General features: G+C 39.7%; 1 protein-coding gene across 9 annotated transcripts in view; it reads left to right on the top strand.

Moving 5' to 3' along the window:
• The window catches only part of Lima1 (LIM domain and actin binding 1), a 93866-nt gene that overhangs the window by 51444 nt on the left and 19711 nt on the right, over positions 1 to 22711 (top strand). For 8 of the 9 annotated variants that reach the window (XM_004862987.4, XM_004862985.4, XM_004862983.4 and 5 more), the window contains 4 exons: positions 168 to 213; positions 8315 to 8773; positions 19165 to 19249; positions 21042 to 21190. In XM_004862987.4, the coding sequence (XP_004863044.2) occupies positions 168 to 213; positions 8315 to 8773; positions 19165 to 19249; positions 21042 to 21190 (739 nt within the window). Of the gene's footprint in view, positions 1 to 65; positions 84 to 167; positions 214 to 8314; positions 8774 to 19164; positions 19250 to 21041; positions 21191 to 22711 lie in introns of those variants that run through there. The other variant, XM_021243042.2, reaches the window with a different exon arrangement.

Here is a 22711-nt window from a genome sequence, read left to right as displayed (position 1 = left end):
CACATGTCTGGAGCAGCCCCAGGAAGCAAGGGCTGCTCTGGTTTTCTGCTTCTTCTGATAAAGAAAAATGCTGGCAGAAATAGGTATGCAGCAGCAGTTTTCTTAAAAATTAAGAGTAAGAATGTAAGTTTAATTTGATGACTTTTTTCCCTTCCTCTTCTGTAAAGGTACCAGAAAGCAGCTGAAGAGGCTAACATGGAAAAGAAGAGAAGTGTAAGTACTTAGAAGCCCCCGGGCACATGCAGCTTCCTGAGCCGAGCCTGTGTGGCCAAGCCACCTGCAGCTTTGCAGGATTTCTGTGCCAGCTGGTCTGGTTTGTGAGCCATTTGACTAGGAGAATTTGGCTCAGGTGCAAGGAATCTTTATTTTTTCACTGAAGGTCTCCTTTTGGGGCATGTTTTCTTTCCTGTGCTGAGTGAAGGCTGTAAGGCCAAATGCTTCATCTGAGATTAGTTAAGATGGCTCACTACTTCTGGGTACACAAGAACACAGGGTTTCCTAGGCCACTATCCTTTTTTCCAAATCAAACAACCAGAATTTCTATATCAATGTATTTAAATGGTAGTAGTTATGTAGCTATGTATTGTCATCCTCTGGGTTTTCTGTTTAAAGCAAACTTCTTGACTCAATCTAGTTAGCAAGTATCTTAGCTGCAGAATTCATCAAAGACAAACACCTCCAGAATAACTGCCCAGCCAGTACTCATTCTCTACTCTCCCTGCTTGCTAACTTTCAGCTGGACTTGCTAATGTATTTGTTTTGAAATCTGACTTGATTTAATCTTTTCTGAGATGGGTCTCAGTATGTTTCCCAGGCTGTTTTTGAATTTGTGAACTTAGGTGGTCCTTCTACCTTGGCTTCCCCTATAACTGGGATTACAGGTGTGCACAACAACAACCCAGCTCCTTAATATAATCTTACAAAGAAAAAAAAAATCTCACATATTTAAGCAAGAAGTCTTTAATTTGACTTACAAAAACAGCCCGCTGGAAGTTTTCAGTACCTAACCTATTTAAACTAGTGCATAACATGCTCTTGTGAGTTTTTTCTAAGGGAGTAATATACACTTTGACTTAATTTTCCTATAATTTGAAAATGGATCTTTATCGTAAGAAAAAAGTATCATTTCACTCAACTGCTTGCTTCTTCTGCCCTTTTCTCTCCTGAATGATTTTCTTTTCTTTTTTGTGTGTGCCGGAGATCAAACTTAGGACCTTGCGCTTGCAAGGCAAGTGTGGTGCTGCTGAGCTAAATCCCTGGCTCTCCTGACTGATTTTCCCTTTCCTCCTCCTTTTCTTTCACTCATTTATTCAGCAAGTTTTCACAGAGCACCTAATCCCTGCCAAGCAGTGTTTTAGGCACTAAGAATATGGACTGCATCTCCTTCCTCATGGAGATTACATTCTATTGGGAGACACAGGCAACAAAGCAATTGTGTCAGGTAGCTGTATCATAGCTAGTGCCATGAAGCAGGTAAGGGGAATAGAGTTTACATATAGGTATCTGATGAGGTGATCTCTGAGCAGAGATTTGAGGCCATGAGCCCAGGAGAAGAAAGATTCAGGTAGAAGAAACAGCATGTGCAAATGCCCAGAGGCAAAAGTGTTCTTTTGTGCAGTATTTGAGGGACTAGAAAGAGAAAAGTCATAGGGTCATTGAAAGGACCTTGCCTTTAACTCTGAAGGGAAGGAGATCTTCAGGGGGTTTGGGTGCAAAAGACTGATGTGGGGCCGGGGATTTAGCTCAGTGGTTTCTCTGCCTGCTGTGCAAGTTCAAGGACCTGAGTTTGATCCCTGGTACCAAAAAAAAAAAAAAAAAAAAAAGACCGATGTGATCCAATTTAAATTTTTAAAAGAAGACAAAGAGACTATGGAGGAACAATGGCAAAAGTATGGAGACCAAGGTGCTGTAAAGCTGTTGTAAAGATTTAAGAAAGAGGGCCAGGGATTTAGCTCAGTGGTGCCATGCCTGCCTGTCAAGTGCAAGGCCCTCAGTTTGATCCCTGGTACCAAAAAAAGAAAGGAAAGAACTTAGGAAAGAAATGATAATGCACTGGATTGAAGTAGCAGTGGTGCAGGTGAGAAGTGGTCAGGATTTATATAGAAGGAAGAGAGAAGAATTGAGGATGGCGGCAATGTTTTTGGCTCAAATACCATTAAGTTAAATTAAAATGCCATTAACTGAAATGGGGAAGACTACAGTAAAAGCAGGTTTGGAGTAGGGAAATTAGTAGAAGCTCACTTTTGAACATTTTAAATTCCAAGTGCTTCATGAAGACATCCAAGTAGAAATGCCAAGAAGAAGCTTAGCTCTACCAATCTTGAATTAAAAGAGATCTGGGCTGGAAATAAAAATGGATGTGTGTCATAGTATCAGTGGTGCTTATGTGAGATGCATGAAATAACTTAGGAAGTGATTGTAGATAAAGGAGAGGTCTCGGACTGAACTCAAGAGTTGGCAAGATAAGGAGAATCAGCAGAGGAAATGGGGAAGAGCTGGTAAAAGAGCAGTAGAAGCCAGAGCTGGGGTACCAGAAGCCAAGTGAAGAAAACATTTCTAGGAAAGTTAAAAGTCAAACATATCTAACGTGAGAATTGACCATCAGATTTAACAACAGGGAAGTGAATGGTCACTTTGATTGGTTTTGGAGTGGCAGGAGAGAGCCCTGATTGGACTAGGCTCAGGACACAGTGGAATGAGTACAGACAGAATGGGTGGAGGATTTCTTGTTTCAGGTGCCGAAGACACAGAGGTATGAGATATTTTTCCTGCTTTCAAGGGACTGTTTAGGTCTGAGAGTTTGAAAAGAAAATTTTATAATCCAAATGCAGTCAGTTTCATATCAAAGAAATAGGGTTCTAGGGGAGAATTTAGAGGAGACTCCTAACTTGGAATATGCCACATCAAAGAAGATTTCACAGAAGTGATGTCTGACTAGACCCTGAAGGACCAGTAGGAATTAGCTAAGCCAAGGGGCAAGGAATGGAAGAGTGGGGTGTATTTAGACAGAGGAAACAGCACATGCACAGCATGAAAGTATAAGAGAACAGGCCCACTTAACAGATGGAGAATTGTCACATTCCCTGAGGCAGAAAATTCAGGAAAAACAAACAAAAAAACAAGTGGGGAGAGCCAGGCATGAAGGGAGAAGGAAAGACTTCAGCCATCGTCAGGATGAGCCTAAAATGCCTATGCAATCCCAGCACTCTGGAGGCTGAAGCAAGAGTTTCACTATGAGTTCAAGGCCAACCTAGGCTACATAGTGAGATTAAGGTTGGCCAGGATTACAAAGAGAGAGCCTGTCTCAAACAGACAAAATGCCTATGGGATGTCTAGATAGAATTGGTAGATAAGGAGAGTTAACTGTCATAGGTCATAACTCACCAACAGATAGCTTAGGGCTGAAACCAGTGGGTGGATAGCTACAGAAACTATGTGCATAGAGGACCTAAGATCAAACTCTGAGGAACAGAGGAGAAAACTGTAAATAAAACTGAGAAATGGGCAGAGAAATTGAAAGAAATCTAGGAAAAAGGAATGTCACAGAAAACTTGGTTGGTGAATTGAGACCATTAACATTGATAGTTATAACTGAAACGTATTGACTTGTCATTGTCATGACTTTTTCTTTTTGTTGGGTTCTCCCCCTTTACATTTAATTTCTTGTCACGCCAGATGGGTTCATTCTGCTTTGCTTCCTGGGGTTGTGATCCTCAATGTCTGTTCCTAGGATATTATGTAAAATTTTTTTGGAGTGCTGGTTTGGTATTCATGAAGTTCCCAAGGTGCTCTTTGTCATGAAAGTATCTTATTTCTCCATCAATTTTGAAAGATAGTTTTGCAGGGTACATCAATCTGGGTTGGAGACTTTTAGGGCTTGGAATATGTCACTCCAAGCTCTTCTTGCTCTGATGGTTTGTGTGGAGAAGTCTGCTGTGATTCTGATGAGCTTTCCTTTGTATGTGATTTGTTTCTTTTCTCTAACTGCTAGTAGAACTTTGTTCTTCTGTTGAGTTTCTGGAATCTTAACAATTATATGCCTATGTGTAGATTTTTTTTTAATCAAGGCTATTTGGAGTCCTATATGCCTCACTTATCTGTATGTCAAGCTCTTTTCTCCTGCTTGGGAAGTTTTCTGGCATTACTTCTGTGAAGTTTTTTTATGTTGTCTTCACTCGCTCCTGTTTCTTCTTTGACTCCAGTCAGTCTTATGTTATTCTTCTTTGCATCATCTAGCAGCTGCTGGATTGATTTCTTGTGTTCCATTACAATTTTGAAGCAATTTTTCTTTTTCTGGTCACTAATTGCAATCTTATCTTCTGTATCTGAAACTCTGTCCTCACATTGGCTCATTCTGCTGTGTAGACTTTCAATGGAGTTTTTCATCTCCTGGAAATCTATTTGCATCTGTTTTATGGATTCCATTTGTTTCCTATGTTGGGATTCCATCATGTTCCTCAGCTTCTCTCTAGATTTATTAATCATGTCTTGCACTAGGAGCACAATCTCTGCTGTTATCTGAGAAGTTATTTCTGATTTCATTTTTTCCAGATCCTCTTTTGTTGCCAGTTCAGTGGGTCCAGGTGATTGAGTATCAGAGTGTTCCATCTCATTTCCCTTTGGGGTTGCTGTAGGTGATCTGGAAGTCTGGTTTTGAGACTTATTTACGTGTCTTCTCTTTCAACCCCGGGGGAAAGGGGGTGCTGTTGGCATCCGTGCGGCTCACCTCCTCTGAGCTGGAAGAGGTGGGACGGCGGCTCAGAAGCCCCTTCTTCTGGGCCAGGAGCAGCAGGACCTGTCACAGAAAACTTGGAAGGGAGGAGTCCTTTCCTTCCCCCCACCCCCATACTGGGAATCGAATTGAACTCATGACCTTATGCTTGCCAGGCAGGCAAGGGAGGAATTTTTAAAAGGGGAAGTGGTCAGTAATGGCAAACTCTACCACTTTTTTTTTTTGATACTGGGGATCGAACTCGGGACCTTGCACTTGCAAGGCAGGTGGTGGAACCACTGAGCTAAATCCTTGGCCCATTACCACTTTTTTCTTTTTTTTTCTTTTTTTTTGGTACCGGGGATCGAACTCAGGTCCTTGTGCTTTCGAGGCAGGTGCTGGAACCACTGAGCTAAATCCCCGGACCCCACTGCCACTTTTTTGAGAGGCTCTCAGCATAGATCCCTTCCCTTCCTTCCATAGATCTTCTTCCCTTCCTTGGAGGCCATAGCAGGCAGCCCATGTGTATCTTGCCAAACAAGTTCTTTGAAAATGAAAATGTCCATTCTGTGATTTCAGTGTGATAGTTCATTTGGCCCAGCCTCTTCATTTGAGAGAAGGGACTTATCTAACATAATATATCTCAAAGTGACAGATCTCTGACTTAGCCCAATTGTAAGTCAGATGCTTTGCAGGAAGGACACTGTGGTGTGATCTAGATTCAGGAAGCTAGCTCTTCAGAGGCAACTCTGCCAGTAGTCTCAGGTTTGCTGGGTAGAATGAAGATTGTCCTGGCTGTCACTTGGAGAAAGGAGGCTATAATAGTATAGCAACCAATGTGATCCTTAAACTTTCAACTTTCTTGATACCTAGTGCCTTATTCTAAGAAAATACTTAGGAAAAAGTATCCCTCACCTCCACCATATGCAGCAAGTAGAAAGAACAGTAAGAGACTGTAACCCAAGTTCAGGATTTCAGGAATGACTAGGAACTGTGGTTGATTATGGTTGGTCACATTGTGAGGAGTAGCTGAGGGAGTCAGCAGGGCCACTCATTTAATAATAATTGCTACCACTTACTGGGTGCCTACTTATGTCAAATATTATACTATATACATTAATACAGGCTTGTGTATTCCTCACACTAGTCCTATATGGTAATTTCCAGAAACTAAAAGAAACTTGTCCAAAGTCACATGGCTGGATGGAGGTAGATTATGTAAGTAATGAATGTTCAATCCAGGTAATACAAAGAAAGAGAAGAAAACATAAATGATCTGTAATCCATTATCCAGTGATAACCTGGGTCTCTGGGTGTCATATTCTTTTTATTGTGTTTAATTTAGCTATTGCTTTTATTCTTCAGCTTCTTGCTTCTCTTTCTTCCTCATTTTGCTTGCCTCACTCTCATGAAAGACTTGGATGACTGCCACGGCCTGGGCAGCACTCCCAGGAGTGATGGGAGGGCGTGGCCTTTAAGCTGTCAGAGCACGCTGCCCTGCCCTTCTCCTTTTGTCTCTCACACATCCCTCCACCCCTGCCTCAAACACTCATGAACTTGTATCCTCAGGAGATCCTTTTTTGGGGGGCGGGGGGGCGGGGTACTGGGGATCGAACTCGGGTCCTTGTGCTTGCGCAGCAGATGGCAAAACCACTGAGCTAAATCCTGGGCCCTAGATCCTTTTAATAAAAGAGCACACTTACTCCTGAAAATGCTCCCTAAGGGGGATGTCCTCCACCCTAACCTTGTTTGAGCTGCTGTTGGTACTCCCCCACCCAAATCCCTCTCTTCCTGTGCATCATAAATCAAGTAGAAGTGAAAGTTTTCACACTGCTTACAGTAACATCAAATTTATTTAATATTTCTGTGAAAACTTTTTGTGATTGGAAGGTAATGTATAATTTTTTATGCATTTATGTTTCTTACTTAATAAATATACATTTATTGTAAAAAGAAAAACAAATGCAATAACCTGTTGTTCAAAGATAACCTGTGAGCCAGGCCTTGGTTCCCCATGCCAGTAATCCTAGGACTCAGGAGGCTGAGGTAGGAGGATCAAAAGTTTAAGGCCAACTCAGGCTGTATAGCAGTTTGAGGCCAGCCCTGGGTGGCTTAGAGACTTCAAGGTCAGGCTAGACTACATATGGAGACCCTGTCTCAAAAAAACAAAGCAGCTGGGTGTGGTGACACATGCCTGTAATCTCAGCACTCGGGAGGCTGAGGCAGATGTATTACCATGAGTTTGGGGCCACCTGGTCTACATAGCAAGACTTTGTCTCAACAAACCAAGCCCAACCAAAAAATAAAATAGGTGGACCCTTGACTTATGAACTCAATTCATTCTAGAGGACTGGTTGTAACTCAAGTTGGTCAAGTCCTAGGTTGTTTGTCCTTTCTTTCTCAATTGAAAGCTGGGGGAGCCACAGACTGCAGGAATGGAGAGCACGAAGGTACTGGAGATCACAGTTTGTTGGAAAGGTAGTGCTGTTCTGTTTAGTGAAGAGGCCTTTCAAAGCATGAGACATTTAATTTTACTTCAACAGCATGTTTCCTCTATTATTCTACAGCAACGCTGACAATATCCAGGTTGTTTTCTACCTTACGTGTATAAATTCCATTTTTGACCCAGGTGAAAGTGAACTCTCAGACATGTAAATGTCTGTCCTTTGAACAGGAGGCTAGGTAGTGATTGTGTTTTCTTATGAAGTCTACATGTTTTCAACCACAGGATCTGTAAAATAGTAACTAAGATTGAGACATAAACATATAGAGAAAAACAAGGGAAAAGGATTCAATTCTTTTGTAAAAGAAAAAATGTGAGGGGCCAAGGATTTTAGCTCAGTGCACCATCCCTGCCTCGCAAGCACAAGGTTCTGAGTTCAAGCCCCAGTACCAAAAAAATAAAACAAAATAAAATTGTGAGAACTAGGGGTGTAGCTCAGTGCTAAAGCAATTTCTTGGCATGCACAAGGCCCTGGCTGAGTTCAATCCTCAGCACCAAAAAAGAAAATTTTCTTTTAAGTTTATATATGCATGTAAATTATGTTAGATATACCTAAATACCATTAATGCAAATACTTATAAAAGCCTAGTGACTTCTTTAGATTTCTACAAATACTTTCAGCCCTTGATGCAACTATCCATAATTTTTAGTTTCAGCTATATTCTATCTTTGTCTTATTTCTAAAAGAAAAAAAAAAAGAAAAGAAAAAAAGACCCAATTCATCACATAATTTTGTGGCATAATTTAATGAACTGTTATTAATATATAGCTACAATATTTAAGGACCTGGTATTTTGCTTTTACTTTCTTACTTTTCCCATGAATCTTTGGATAAAAGTCCCTCATCTTCAGTGTAACTATCCTCTGTAACTGTTCTTTTTTCTCATTTTGTCCTTATAAGGCTATCCTGTTTTATCACTTCCTGCTTCAGCTCCTGACTATTTCTCTCTTCCCTCTCCCTGTCCTGGGGTGGAAGCTTGCTCCATGTGGCTGGGCTATAACTGTTCACAGCTGTCTGAAGCAACTTTCATTTTACAAAGAACATGTTTGACTGTTTCAGCAGGCAAGTTATAACTGGCACTGACTTCTTGTTCTTCTAGAACACTGAAAATCTCCCCCAGCACTTTAGACGGGGAACCCTGACTGTGTTGAAGAAGAAGTGGGAGAACCCAGCGCCTGGAGCAGAGTTGCACACAGACCCAGTTGGAAACAGCAGCTCTGAGATTAGGCACAGAGTCGACCACCCTCCTGGCGAAGTGACAAGCAACTCCACTTCTGGAGCCGGAGCTGATCACGAGGGACAGACCCAGCCCAGACCTAGATTTGGATCCCATCCTGATCGACGTATTCGTCGGTATCACCCTGAGGATAGTGAAGATCTTAAAGACCACACACCCGAAAGTGAAAACATGGAAAATTGTCTGGGAGATTCCAGACATGAAGTTGAGAAATCTGAAATCAGTGAAAACACAGAAGCTTCAAGCAAAATAGAGAAATACAATGTCCCACTGAACAGGCTTAAGATGATGTTTGAGAAAGGCGAACCAACTCAAGCCAAGGTAAGAATTAGGCAGGTTTAAAACTTGAGAAGGTCATTTGATGTATTAAAAAAAGCTGTTTTTCTAATCTGGACAGTTTGAGTAGAGTTGAATATGTGGTCCGTGTATGTCTTTTGATTCAAGTTAGACGAGTTAATAGGAAGTCTTGAATTATTTACATGGATACGGTTCTAAGATTTGTTAGACTCTGACCCGATTTCAAGTTAAATCAAGCTCCCACTGGATTCAAGTTGATATCTAGAAATGAAGAGAGCTGGACCCTGATTGGATTATGTGCTTTTGTACACTTGCCCTTTTAGTTTGTCTTCCTGTGCCTTTTGTCATTCGGAGCCTTGGGGGTGGAATTACTGCTGAATGGCTCTCTGCCTGAACACAGCTGCAGAAGGAGTGTTAAGGCCAGAGTTTAACGTTAAGACTGAGGCTTAGTTGTCTATTTGCTAGCTGAATCCCTTCTCTTCTTCTCAACTTCCTCATCTGTGCCTTCCAACAAATGTTTTCTATCAGCTAAAATCCTCTCCCAGAAAAAAATCAATGGAGGTAGCTAGACTAGCTGTTGCTTTCAGGAGTTTTGACTTGCAAATGCACAGGGTTGCATTTTCCTACAACTGCTAATGAAATTTGATCCTTCATGTGGAGTGCAGACTGAGTCCCCAGAGGGAATTACTTAACTAGAAAATGAGTTACATATGCTGGAGACTTATAACACAATCCTTGGTCTGCAAAGCTGCTCAATTTTTCCAGTTTTCTCATACTTTCCTGCATATCTGGCTCTGTACACAGGGATAGTTTGGTTCAGCAGTCATAATGAAATAAACAGATCTGATGGGCAGGAAAGCCAGCATTTACTGTAGATTACATCTTCATGGGAAAGCTGATTTTTTTTTTTAAAGCTAAGTATTTGGCCCAAATTCCTATTGGGAAACAATAGTATGAAGCATTCTTTTTTTATTTTTTATTTTTTGAAGCATTCTTAAAATATGAAAATATAGATAACTCATCATGTAGCCCATAGCCCTCAGCTGCAGTATGTTCAATGTAATGCTGTCAGTTCTTTCCTGTAACTTGCTGTGCCTGCTGTTTTCCTGCCTGGGGAAGTTCTTGAGTGTTTGGTTATCATCTATTCGAAGGCCTGGGAAGAATTTTCAAAAGTTTGTAAAGCTAGAAACCTTTTCTGTGCATGAGCTATAGCTCTGCTTTAACAGTGAAATCAGTTGGCAAGAGATGTAACTACAAAGTTGTTTTATGACTTTTCTTAAACTCTCTTCCCACTTAATTTTTGGTCCCTGAGGCCTGCCAACTTCTTCTTTTTCTTTTATGGGCATAAAAGAAAATTTCTAAAAAATTTAAATAGAAAGAATTGTAAATGAAAGGAAAATATGTAAGAAGTCCTAAATAGAGAGGAAGGGGCTCGGTTGTTACTCAGAGCACCATTGCAAGTCTTCCCCTTACAGACCTTGCTAGGGGTGGCACAGCTGATGTGCCAGCACCCACAATGTGGATTCAGTGCAGAAAGGCGCATGCATGTCAGAACTGGCCCATGGTAGGAAATGACTGGGATGGCAGCAAACAGAAGTGCCGATTATGTATAAGGATATGGTGAAAGACTTTTTTCTCATAAATGTGTAGTGAGAGATGGGTCAGGACAAGCCCGTTTCCTATATGTCTGGTCAGAGTGGAAAAAAATTCCCCATATAAATAAAGATCCTACAAGATCACGGATGACACTGGGCAGCCTGGTGGCCAAGGTAGATGGAAGAGTTCTGAGATTCACCTGGGCTTTTGTAGGTTTGGCTATTAGGGTGTGCACCCTAGTAAATTTCCTGATTAAATTGTCCTTTGTCACTTAATAGCTTAGGGGATGGAAAGCATAGCTACCCTTAGTTTTGTAGCTGTTTCTAAATGAACATAATTATCCATGTTGGAAATAGCCTAGATTACTTTAAAATGTTTTGTCCAATATTTCAATCAAACTGTTAGGTTTTGTCTACTGTAGGTTGGGGAATAACTAATCAAACTTGAAACCATGTTATAGTTTAGTTATTGTTAACATAATTTCAGCTTTAACACGAAAGTTATATATTAGGATCTTCAGAATGATATTCAGAGAAATATGGTAGCAATAATAGAAATCCTCTTAGCAAGATTATACAAGTAAGAATGTATATTTCAGAGCTAAAAAACTAGTATTTTGGTGTGACAAATGAATATTTTAGGTAAAAATCCTGTGAATCTTTGGTTTCACAATTGAATTTTGTTTTGTTTTGTTTTTTGAGACAGGGGTCTCACTATGCAGTTCAGGCTGTCCTTGAACTCATTGTGTAGCCCAGGCTGGCCTTGAACTCATGGCAATCCTCCTGCCTCAGCCTCCTGAGTGCTGAGATTTACAGGTGTGTGCCACCATGCCTAACTTCATAATTGAATTTAGAGAACTGTACTGCATCTCAGCTAACCAGCCTAGCAGGGTCAGGAAGTTTCATGGGTAGTGGAAATAACATGATCTAATACCTTGACCTCTTGAATGTTTTTATCATAGTTATTTACAGGCAGTGAAGTTAACTGGCTTCAGTTCCACTTTTCTTTTCTTTCTTTTTTTTTTTTGATACCGGAGATCGAACTCGGGACCTTGTGATTTTGGAAACAATATATATGTCCATCAACAGATGAGTGGATAAGGAAAATATGGTATTTATACACAATGGAGTACTACACTGCCATAAAGAAAGATAAACTTAAGGCATTCATAGGTACATAGATGCAACTTGAGGACATAATGTTAAGTGAAATAAGCCAAACACACAAACTCAAATATCACTTGGTTTCTCTTATATAAGAAACTGTATAGGAAGTAGGGAGAAATTCAAATACTTAACCAAATTACGAATTTCATGTTTTTTGTGGTTTTTTTGGTACTGGGGATTGAACTCAGGACTTTGGGCTTGGCAGGCAGGCGCAGTACCACTGAACTACATCCCCAGCCCACAATTTTTTTTTTTTCCCAGTCCACAAATTTATTGTTTGTTTGGGGTTTTTTTTGGCACCAGGGATCAAACTTGGGGGACCTTGCGCTTGCAAGGCAGGCGCCGGAGCCACTGAGCTAAATCCCCGGCCCAATTTTATGTTTTAAAAATACTTCAATATATATACTAATTGATTTCATTTATACTACCAGTTTATCTTAGTTTTTTGAAAAGATAGTTGTATTTTAACATCTGTTTGCTTCTTTTTTGTAAGGATCTTTTTGGTTTGTGTCAAAGTAGTGAGAGTGACTACTTTGAAGATAATGATACACAGTATAATAGCTATTGTTATTCTCTCATTATTTGATTATGAAATTTTATTTTATTTTTCCATAAAAAAAAAGCAGACAGGAGAGAAGAGAGATGCTTCTTCACCCAAAATCCTAAAACACTTAACATACACTCACCCTCAGGGACTCATCAAGGGTAGGAGAATAGTAATAAGAAGCTTGTCCACAAGTAAATACAGTGGACCCTTGACTTACGAACTCGATCAGTTCCCGAGGGCTGATTGTAACTCAAGTTGGTTGTAAGTCAACACAGCTGAGATCTGGATGTTTACCTGGGTACACGCTATAGATAATAAGAGGCAGTTGAATCTTCCATTAACCTAATTAACCCAAGTTGTTCTTATATCAGGCAGATCATAACTTGAGGGTCCACTGTAATAGAATTAAAATTCTTTTTCTCCTTTTCTTTTTTTGATTGCTGTTGTTTGTTTTTTGAGACAGGGTCTTGCTCTAGTTCAGGTTGGCCTTGACCTCATTATGTATCCCAGGCTAGCCTTGAACTCGAAACTCTCCTCCTCCCTCAACCTCCCAAGTGCTGAGTTACAGGCATGCACCACCATACCTGGCTTTTTTCTTTTTTCTAATATTCATGGTATTTTAATGCTTCCGGTTAGTCATACTGTATTTTAATTGGTTTTAACTTGTTTTACATTATCCAAGGTGCAGTAAAGCATTCAGATAAGATAGAAGCCTAGCCTGGGCAATTTAATAACCTACCAAGACTTTGTCTCTGGATTTAATCCCCAGTACTACTATTAGAAAAGAAAAGTTAACAAAGCTTCACTTGTTGCATGAGAGTAAAAGCCATGAAAAAGTAGCTCATATGTAGAACACATATGTGGGTGAGGTCCTGGGTTCAATCTCTAGCAGCAAAAAAGGAAAGAGAGGCAGAGAGGAAGAGGGGGAAAGAGGGAGAAAAAGAGGGAGGTAAAGAGAAAGAGAGAAAAAAATGAAACCATCCTTCTTCAGATGGTCCAGCATTTTTGTGGTTTTTGTTCCTGTAAGTTCCTGGAAATGACACATAGTATTTTCTTAAGTTTTACATAATGCTGGTTCCTAATAGTATATACTATATGTGTTAATATAGTAGAGTAATCCTTTGAGAAACTAAGGCAACGAAGCTAAAGTCTGATCTGCATTCATCAGACATTTTATCTATAGCCAGCTAAAATCTAGTCTGCAGCGAAGAAACAGTTGATAAATGCCTTCTTGCTGATGGGTAGGTGTCCATAGGGAACACCTAGATGGTTGCAAAAATGATCCATAACATTTTTTTGCCCAAACCCAGGAACAACACATATCCATAACATTTTATCTTCCTCTCTTTTGCATAATAATTGCATATATTTCATTACCTACTTAATGTTATCATAATAAAATTTCTACTTTATTCATGTTAGCCTTAAATAAGTTATTTAGTAGTATATTCCAAAACTACAATTCTGAAAGTGTTCATGACTGGTGTTGTAGCTTTAAGTTATAATTTTAAGATGAGTTTAGGGAGGAAAGGGATTTGAAAGAAGAGATTTTTTCATAACTATCAACATCACTGGGTGGTCTGATGCAGTCATCCTAATGTAGAGGACTGTATCTCTAATTTGCTTATTAGTTATCTTTCTATGAGTGCCCTCTGTGTGTGTCTCTCTCTCTTTCTCTCTCTCTTTGGTACTAGGAAATGAATTCAGAGGCTTGCGCTTGCCAGGCCCTCTTTCTCATGTACCTTATTAAAACTTTTTTTTTTAACTGGTTTAGTGTCTCACCTCAAGCTTATAGCTTCTTCTGTGATTTCAAAATGTAAATAAGTCTGCTCTCAATGTTGTTCTGATTGACCTCTCTATAAAGATCGAATACTAGTATAAATTGTTTTGTTTACTCATTTTTTGAGGGGGAGGCTGGGAATCTAACTCAGAACCTTGCACTTGGCAGGCAGGCAGGCATGCTGTCACTGAGTTATATCCCCGGCCCTTATTTACTCTTTTTTAAAAATTTACTCTTAACTAATAGTTCTAAGTCATTCTTCAGTCTTTTGTAGTAAGCTAATAATGGATCCAGGTGTAAAGATGCCAAGCAAGGAATTGTGATATTTCTGTTTCTTGCCCTGAATGGCTGTCCTTGATGTGTTAGAGACTGGTCATCTCTTCTCTGCTTTCATACCAACTAGCTATTTACTAGTTTTTAGCCATTTTCATTACAACAAAACATGTTGAAAAGCAATGACAAAATTTTTGTAGAACAGTTAGAAATACAGAAAATATAGAGAAGTCTTATCACCTGGAGATAAGTATATTCCTTCTCTAAGTATTGTTTATATAAATAAGCTCTGTTTTTTCTGAGAGCCCTTGAAAAAAATTTCTCTCTCTTAATACTGGGAGAAATTAAGCCTAGATTTCATCTACACCCCGTGATCTCTAATCATAGTTCAGCAAAATCCCATTTTTCCCTAAAAGCTACCTTTCTTCCATCCCTGATTTTGGGAGGATAAGAGTCTCAAGGAAGATTAAAATTGAAAAATTGAAGTGGTTGAGTGAGGTAAGGGACTCTATAAATTCAAGTATTGAGAATTAGCTTTAAAGATGATTGAAAAGAAATAGAGGTGGAAAGGATAGGAAATTCTGCTTTGTTACTTATTTAGAACCCAATTTAGGGCCAGGGATTTAGCTCAGTGGTTCTGCTGCCTGCCTCGAAAATGGAAGGTCCCGAGTTTGATCCCCAGTACCAAAAAGAAAAAAAGAATAGAATTCCTGTACACACATGAGTTTTCGTTTGTTTGTTTTGCTTTACTCTCTTGAGAAATATTGGAGGAAACCCATCCTCCTTTTTGTATCTCAGATTACCACTTGTAAAACATAAGTCATAAATTTAATCTTAAATACTTTTGAGTTCTTGGAATTCTTTTTTTTGGGTACCAGGGATTGAATGCGGGACCTTCCACTTGCGAGGCAGGGGGCGGCACCACTGAGCTAAATCTCCAGCCCTGTTCTTGGAATTCTTAATGTTTAAGTGGTCTGGAGGTGAAAATGTATTGAAGTAATGCTCAGTGCTTCAAGTGGGGTCGGATTAAAACTGTCCCTTCTCTGTTATGTTCGTATACAGATCTGTCAGATGAAACCCACTGATCTGTGTAACCAGCTCTGTTCCATCTCAGAGCTGCATTTTTTCCTCAGAACCACAATCAGCATGATTCTGATTCCCAATCACCATAACTGATTTCTCTCTGCCAATTTTTTTCTAAAACCAGATGGTTTTGCTTATTCATTATTTTAGTACTTGAAAGAAAATAATTCAGAGTATTGATAATATTATGGATCAGAAGACTTTCTAAAATTATTTTTAAGGCCCTTATTTAACCCAGGGGTTTAAATAAAAAGCTGCCAAAGATGGGAAATTTTATGCATCTAAAAACAAAGAAAACCTCTTGGAATTGTACTTGAATTTTACCTTTGACAGAATATAAGGTCTGTGTTAAGAATGTAAAACCCACTCCTTTTGGTTTTAAAGAAATGTTACTTCCAGGCTTTCTCCCTTTATCGAGTCCTGAAAATTCTAATTTTTACAGTTTTTTCTAGGTGATTATCTTATAGTACAGCAACATTTAGAATGAATCTGTGGAATTTATTTGAAGAATCAGTATGTTAGCTGTGTAACTATTGTTACTTTCTTTTTTTTTTTTGCTACCGGAAATCGAACTCGGGACCTTGTGCTTGCGAGGCAGGTGGTGGAACCACTGCGTTAATGGCCCAGCAGCTGTGTAACTATTAAATGCTTGATATAGTCAATTTATAAAGAGAAAAGATTTACTTTGATTCACTGATTTTGAGGTTCCAATCCACAATCAGGCAGACCTATTGTTTTTAGGCATCTTGTGGAAGAGTAGCACATTATAGCAGGATTGGGTGCCACAGCAAAATTACTACCTTCAGGCAGCCTTCTGGGTCCTGTGATCCCCTTGATCCCTTTCCATGGCCTGCCCCCTTCTGTGGCACACCCTAAGTGACCTAACACCTCCACTAGGCCCTTCCTCTCAGAGGTCCCTCCACCTCCCAATAGAGGAAAGCTGGACCTTTGCCAGGGGACATTTCAGTTCTAGGCTTTTGAAGTCAGCAAATGAAAAGTAACCAAAACTGTGGGTGGAGAGTATGTACCAAACCTCTTTTTGCACTGGCTGACGATCTTCCTTTTCCAGCCAGGGCTCTGCTCCTGGAGCCAGAGCACCTCAAGCCGTATAAGTCATATGAATACAGTTGATAGTACAACTGACTTGAATTTTTTTTTATTATTATTTTTTTTTTAATTTTTTTTTTTTTTTTTCTGTACCAGGGATCGAACTCGGGTCCTTGCGCTTGCGAGGCAGACGACAGAACCACTGGGCTAAATCCCCGGCCCCAACTGACTTGAATTTGATGTGGCGAGATTAGAGTTGGTGAAGCTCATTTTTATTAAAAATAGGTTCAATTACTAGTATAACTATCAAAGGTGACTGGTACTAAATTATATTAAACGTATACTGAATTGGTAATACATTATTCTTTTTTTTTTTTTTTTTGGTACTGGGGATCGAACTTGGGTCCTTGCGCTTGCGCAGCAGGCAGCGAAACCACTGAGCTAAATCCCCGGCCCGGTAATGCATTATTCTTATTGGTGTGGTACAAACAAACTAGTCTTTGGCTTTGATTTCTGAAGTTGCATGTTTTCTGTCTTCAAGAGGGAGGCATGTTCACAACAACAATAACAACCTTGTAAAAGTGAGAGTTCACCTTCATGAAATTTGCTGTTATATTGATTATCCATTGAATATAAAGGTTAATAAGTTTTGTTAATATTATTAAGGTGCCAAGTGTCTTACCTTTTGGCATACTGGCTTTCAGTTGGAAAGAGACTGAGGTTTGATCAATAGGTTCTAATTGAAGGCTGTCCTTACAAACTGAGTATACTTGACATAACCCTGTGTACTGTGTTTGGGGATGTTCTGTGACACTAGTTTTCTCTTGCATTACATTTGTGGTGCTAAAAATTATAATTTGTAATTTTAATTAGAAATCTCTCCAAGATGTAAGAGATAACATGTGGCGAGTTTTAGAAATCACAAAATACCTTATTAAATCCTCTCTTATAAATCCTAGAAATGTGGGATGAAAAGGTGTGGTGTCTGCCCTCAGTGAGCTTACAGGCCACTTAGAGGGTCATATAGTATATGATAAGCACCGAACAGAAGTGTGACCAGGTACCTTGAGCACACAGGAAGGACTACCTAAATTGATGTAGAAGAGGCAGGTCAGGCTTCACGAAACTGCTTACACTGAGTCTTGAAGCAACAGGTGTTTGATAGACAGCAGAAGAACAAACACATAATTCGGGTAGAGGGAACCTCGTTTTCAAGGTCACAGTCCTCAAAGCAGTTCATTTTTCCTGAAGCGTAAAGCACCAGGCAAAGAATACCCAAAGAAGATGGTAGGTAAGTAGGGAATAGGTCTTGTGTAACATGCTAAGCACTTTGAATTGAATCCAAGGAATGACAGAGAATTCTGAGAGAACGTTGAATAGTGGAGTACAATAGATTTATATTTTGAGATAATTACTTTGTATTATTTGGAATAATGGCAGCATCACCAAGACCAAATTGTAAGGTAAGGAAGCACCTGTAAAGGTACTAGCTGGCCATGGTGGTGCACACCTGTAATCCCAGCACTTGGGAGGCTGAGGCACAAGGATCACCTGGAGTTCAAGGCTAGTTTAGGCTACACAGTGAATTCAAGGCCAGCATAGTGAGACCCTGTCTCAAAAAAAAAAAAAAGAAGTTATTCCAATAGTCCAAGGAAAAAATGATGAAGATGTGAACCAAGGCAGCAACAGCAGGGAGAAAGTGGGTTAAAGAAGGGAAATAGCCAGTGTTGCCATTGGGTTGAAGGAATATGTCATTGTCATCTGGGATGTGAGTATCATCTTCCAATGGCTGAATTGTAGATTTTGCTGGTTAGGTGGTAATCTTTTTTTTTTTTTTTTTTTTTTTTCTGATACCAGGGGTCAAACTCAGGACCTTGCACTTGCTAGGCAGGCAAGGTGCCACTGAACTATATCCCCAGCCCAGGTAGTGATCTTTTGCAGAGAATATTACCTGTATAGTGTTAACTTGTTTTTTCCTGGGCATCTGTGAATAGATAATCTTAATCTTTATAATCTTTTAAAAAATTCTGTGGAATGGGACACAAGACCTTGGATTTGATCTCCAGCATCAACCTTCTCAAAAGAAATCAGCCTGGTGTGGTGATGCATGCCTATAATCCCAGCACTCTGGGAGGCTGAGGTAGGAGGATCACAAATTCAAGCCCAGCTTGAGCATTTTAGCTATTTATCAAGACTGTCTCAAAAAAAAAATAAAATCTGTGGACCAAAAAAATAAATACAAGGGCTGGGGATTTAGCTCAGTGGTGCCACACCTGCCTCACAAGCGTAAGGTCCTGAGTTTGATGCCTGGTATCAAAAAGAAAAGAATAGTTTGGGCTGGGGATTTAGCTCAGTGGTTCTGCCACCTGCCCTGCAAGCACAAGGTTGTGAGTTCGATCCCCGGTACCTCCCACCCCCGGCCAAAAAAAGAAAAAAATTGGACACACATGTTTAAGTATTTCATTGTTTCTCTGGTGTGAGAAACTGAAAGAGTAAATAAGGACCAAAAAGTATGATCAATATTGGGAAACAAGAAGAAAATGTTCATATTGGAAGGGGAATGAGGGAGGGTTGTGGGAGAAAGGAAGAGAAAAGAAAAAAAAAAGAGAATAGAAAGGAAAAATGGAGGCCCGGGGATTTAGCTCAGTGGTGCCTGCGCCTGCCTTGCAAGCACAAGGTTGTGAGTTTGAGCCCCGGTACCAAAAAAAGAAGGAAAAAATGGAAACAAAGCTTTTGTAAATGAGGGAAAGGGGTTGAAGGGAGGGGAGAGGAACAAGGGAAAAAGAATCAAGATATATCATGTCCAGGTACAAATCCCCTATGATGAATGTGATCACTATGTATATCTAAAGTGTACCAATAAAATTAATTTTAAAAAATAATTTCCTATCTTCTATACAAAGTTTATTTGTTTTCTAAACAGATTCTTGGAGCCCAAAGCCGGAATGCAGGTGGACGAAGGATCTCTGAAAACAGTTATTCTCTGGACGACTTGGAAATAGGCTCAGGTAAGCAGAGTTTCACAAGTATGAATTCCTCTAGGAAGCTCTCACTGGTAGCAATGCCTTTGGACTCAAAGCCAGTGCTTTTTTTTTTTTTTTTGGTACCGGGGATTGAACTTGGGACCTTGGGCTTGTGAGGCAGGCAGCGGTCAGAGCTTTTAAAGGAAGAGTGACAGTAATTAGAAGGAAGTCTGTCTGTTAGATACAAGCCATTCCCAAATCTCATTGCTCTCCATAAATAGCTCTTCTTGTATTTTTCAAGTTACTTTTTTTTTTTTTTTGGTACTGGGGATCGAACTCGGGTCCTTGTGCTTTCGAGGCAGGCAGCAGAACCACTGAGCTAAATCCCCAGCCCTCTTCTTGTATTTTTAATCCATCTTTGTCAGTGGTAGCCAAAGAATACCTTTGGGAATTACGGGTGAAGTCTACAGATGCTTTTGGCTCCACAGTCATCTGAAGCTTGAGGGCTTTAAGAGCTGGGCTGTATGCTTTATCAAGATTGGTAGGGCCGGGGATTTAGCTCAGTGGTTCCATCACCTGCCCCACAAGTGCAAGGACCCGAGTTCGATCCCCGGTACCAAAAAAAAAAAAAAAAAAAAAAAAAGATTGATTATCCTGGGTCTAGAGCTGGGGCTCAGTGGTAGAAAGCAATTGTGCAGGACTCTGAATTTGATCCCCAGCACCAAAAACTAAAAAGAATTCATGATATTATATTACCAGTGGTAATAGCTTAAGAGTGAAATTTTTATTTCTTGGGAAGGGGGAATATATAGGTACCTTATGGAAGAAAAAATTAATAAGCACAAGAGAGTCATCAGCCTCCTAGTAATCAAAAATGCACATTAAGGGCTGGGGATTTAGCTCAGTGGTTCCGCCACCTGCCCTGAAAGCTCAAGGTCCCGAGTTTGATCCCCAGTACCAAAAAAAAAAATACACATTAAAAATAAGGACCAAGAGGGCCAGTGATTTCACTGTCTGCTGTGCAAGCGCAAGGACCCCAGTTCGATCCCCGGTACCAAAAAAAAATAAGAACCAAGATAGATTATATAAAGGTATAAATTTCCAATGATGAATGTCATTATATTATATACCTAAAATGTACCAATAAAATTAATTTTAAAAATCAAAATTAAAGAACTTTGAAACAATATTCTAGACAAAAAAACTTTTAAAAATCCACATAAAAACATTGAGATCTCATTTTTTCAACATGTTAAATTACCACAATTTTCAGTTATTTCAACATATACAGTGCTCAATTATGGTAAATGTTTTCCTTTTAATGTTAGGAAATTGAGTGAATATTACCTTATAAATTACTTATATTTCTGGTTTGTTTGTTTTTTTTTTTTGGTACCAGAGATCAAACTCGGGTCCTTGTGCTTATGAGGCAGGCGGTGGAACCACTGAGCTAAATCCCCGGCCCCAATTATTTATATTTCTGATTTTCTTCTTTGTACTTTTTTTTTGGTTCAGGGGATCGAACCCAGGATCTTGCGCTTTTGAGGCAGGTGGCAGAACCACTGAGCTAAATCCCCAGCCCTTCTTTGTACTTTTATTTTTGTTGTTGTTGTTGTTGTTGTTTGTTTTTTTGGTTTTTTGGTACCGGGGATCGAACTTGGGTCCTTGTGCTTGCGGAAGCAGGCATTGGAACCACTGAGCTAAATCCCCAGCCCCTGTACTTTTAATAATAGAAATTGGCCATTAGGTTACAAAAATCCAAAACTTGGAACCTCAAAACCATTGGAATCACATTCTTCCTTCTTTCTAACAAAGCATATTATTTGCATTGTTCCAGGTCACTTGCCATCCTCTGCATTCAACTTGGAGAAAAATGAGAGTAGACGAAATCTGGAACTCCCACGCCTCTCAGAAACCTCCATAAAGGATCGAATGGCCAAATACCAGGCAGCTGTGTCCAGACAAAGTACTTCAACCAGCTATACAGTATGTGTTCTGCATCATTCCTTCATTCACTCCTCCAGCCAGTGAGCAGTGAGGCTGGTCCCCTAGCCAGACTCTCTCCACGTAAATCCCGCCCTCCATTTGTAACCCTAATTCCGATTTTGTTCTCCTAGTTCATTTGCATTCATACCCTACTCGTTTTCCTGTATGTTACTGGCTCTTCTACTTAATCTTTTAATTGTTATTGTTGAAGAAGCAGTATCTTATTAGTTTCAGTAGAAACACTTTCTTTGTTTTAATCGTGGGGATTGAATCCAGGCCTTTGCAAATGCTAGGCAAGCACCGTGTCACTGAGCTACACCCCCAGCCCTGAAGTTATCTTTTAAATGATATTTATTCATATGTACACACACGTATACACATGTATGGACACATTTTTTAATTTTCTTTTTTAAAACGCACATATATTTTTCTTTCAAACATTTTCCCAAGATTTCAAAGTATAAACCATTAATCTTTTGATGTCAGAATTTTTTTTAATAAAGTTGGAAGACTAATATTGAATTTTATTTGTTCATTGCCAGATTAACACTGGTGCATTTAGAAATCATAATGTGTATTTTAGAAGCTAAGCCTTCTTTACTCCACAAAATTAAATATACATGCTCTATTAGGATTGGTGGACTAATTCTCTGGACAATGAATGATTTCACCTTGACTTTTCACAGTAGTTTTAAGAAGAGATGACTGACTGTGTAAAGCAATAGGAAAACAGAATGTCTCAAGTTCATTATTTACAGTAAATGGAAAAGAAACAAATTTAGGCTTCCTTTAGAAGGCAGCTCTAGAGATACAGCAAAGAGATGATCTGCAAAGCTTCCTGTGCCCTCTTGCTGCAAACATGCTCTCAGGTGACTCCCTAAGTGGGAAAACCTGTTCAGTGACTTTTTTTTAAAAAACTGCTAATTCTGTACCTCAGCTTTTCTGCCCTGGAGATTTTTAAGAGTGGAAATGTCTTTAGGAATTCTTGTAAAAAGTGCATTTTATCTCATCCCAAAAGAATTTCACAGGCCCCTTACTGAATGTGGTTGTATCAAAGCACATCCTGCCAGGGATTTAGCTCAGTGGTTCTGCCGCCTGCCACGCAAGGACCCAAGTTCGATCCCCGGTACCACAAAAAAAAAAAAAGAAAAAAAAGTACATCCTCCAGGCAGTGTCTTTGGAGGCAGGGCTTTGCAATGGGTCAGCAGTGAGTTATGGGCTGCCACTGTAATCTTCTGTAGTGCAGGCTGCCAAAACTCTCCTGAGTGCACTTTCAGGGCCTTAATCTGGATTACTGGATCTAAAGAAAACAGTCACACTTCTTTTTCCTTCATTGACCTTGTCACTGCATTGCTCATTTCCTCCCATGCCTAGAGAATCACAGAGAGCAGAAAGGTACAAGATTACTAAATTACTAGCAGACTAAAGGTAGGAAATGTCCAATGTAGATCCAGCAGGTAAATTAACTTTACTGTTCTCCCCTGTGTGTCCTTTGCTGTGGAAAAAAAAAGTGATTATGCT

The sequence above is a fragment of the Heterocephalus glaber genome, unplaced genomic scaffold (genome assembly GCF_053883595.1).
Source record: "Heterocephalus glaber isolate CG9 unplaced genomic scaffold, H.glaber_assembly_v1.0 deba00001733, whole genome shotgun sequence".
NCBI classification, from domain to species: domain Eukaryota; kingdom Metazoa; phylum Chordata; class Mammalia; order Rodentia; family Bathyergidae; genus Heterocephalus; species Heterocephalus glaber.
The sequence above is the reverse complement of the archived record's forward strand: the minus strand, read 5'-3'. Positions and strand labels throughout refer to the sequence as shown.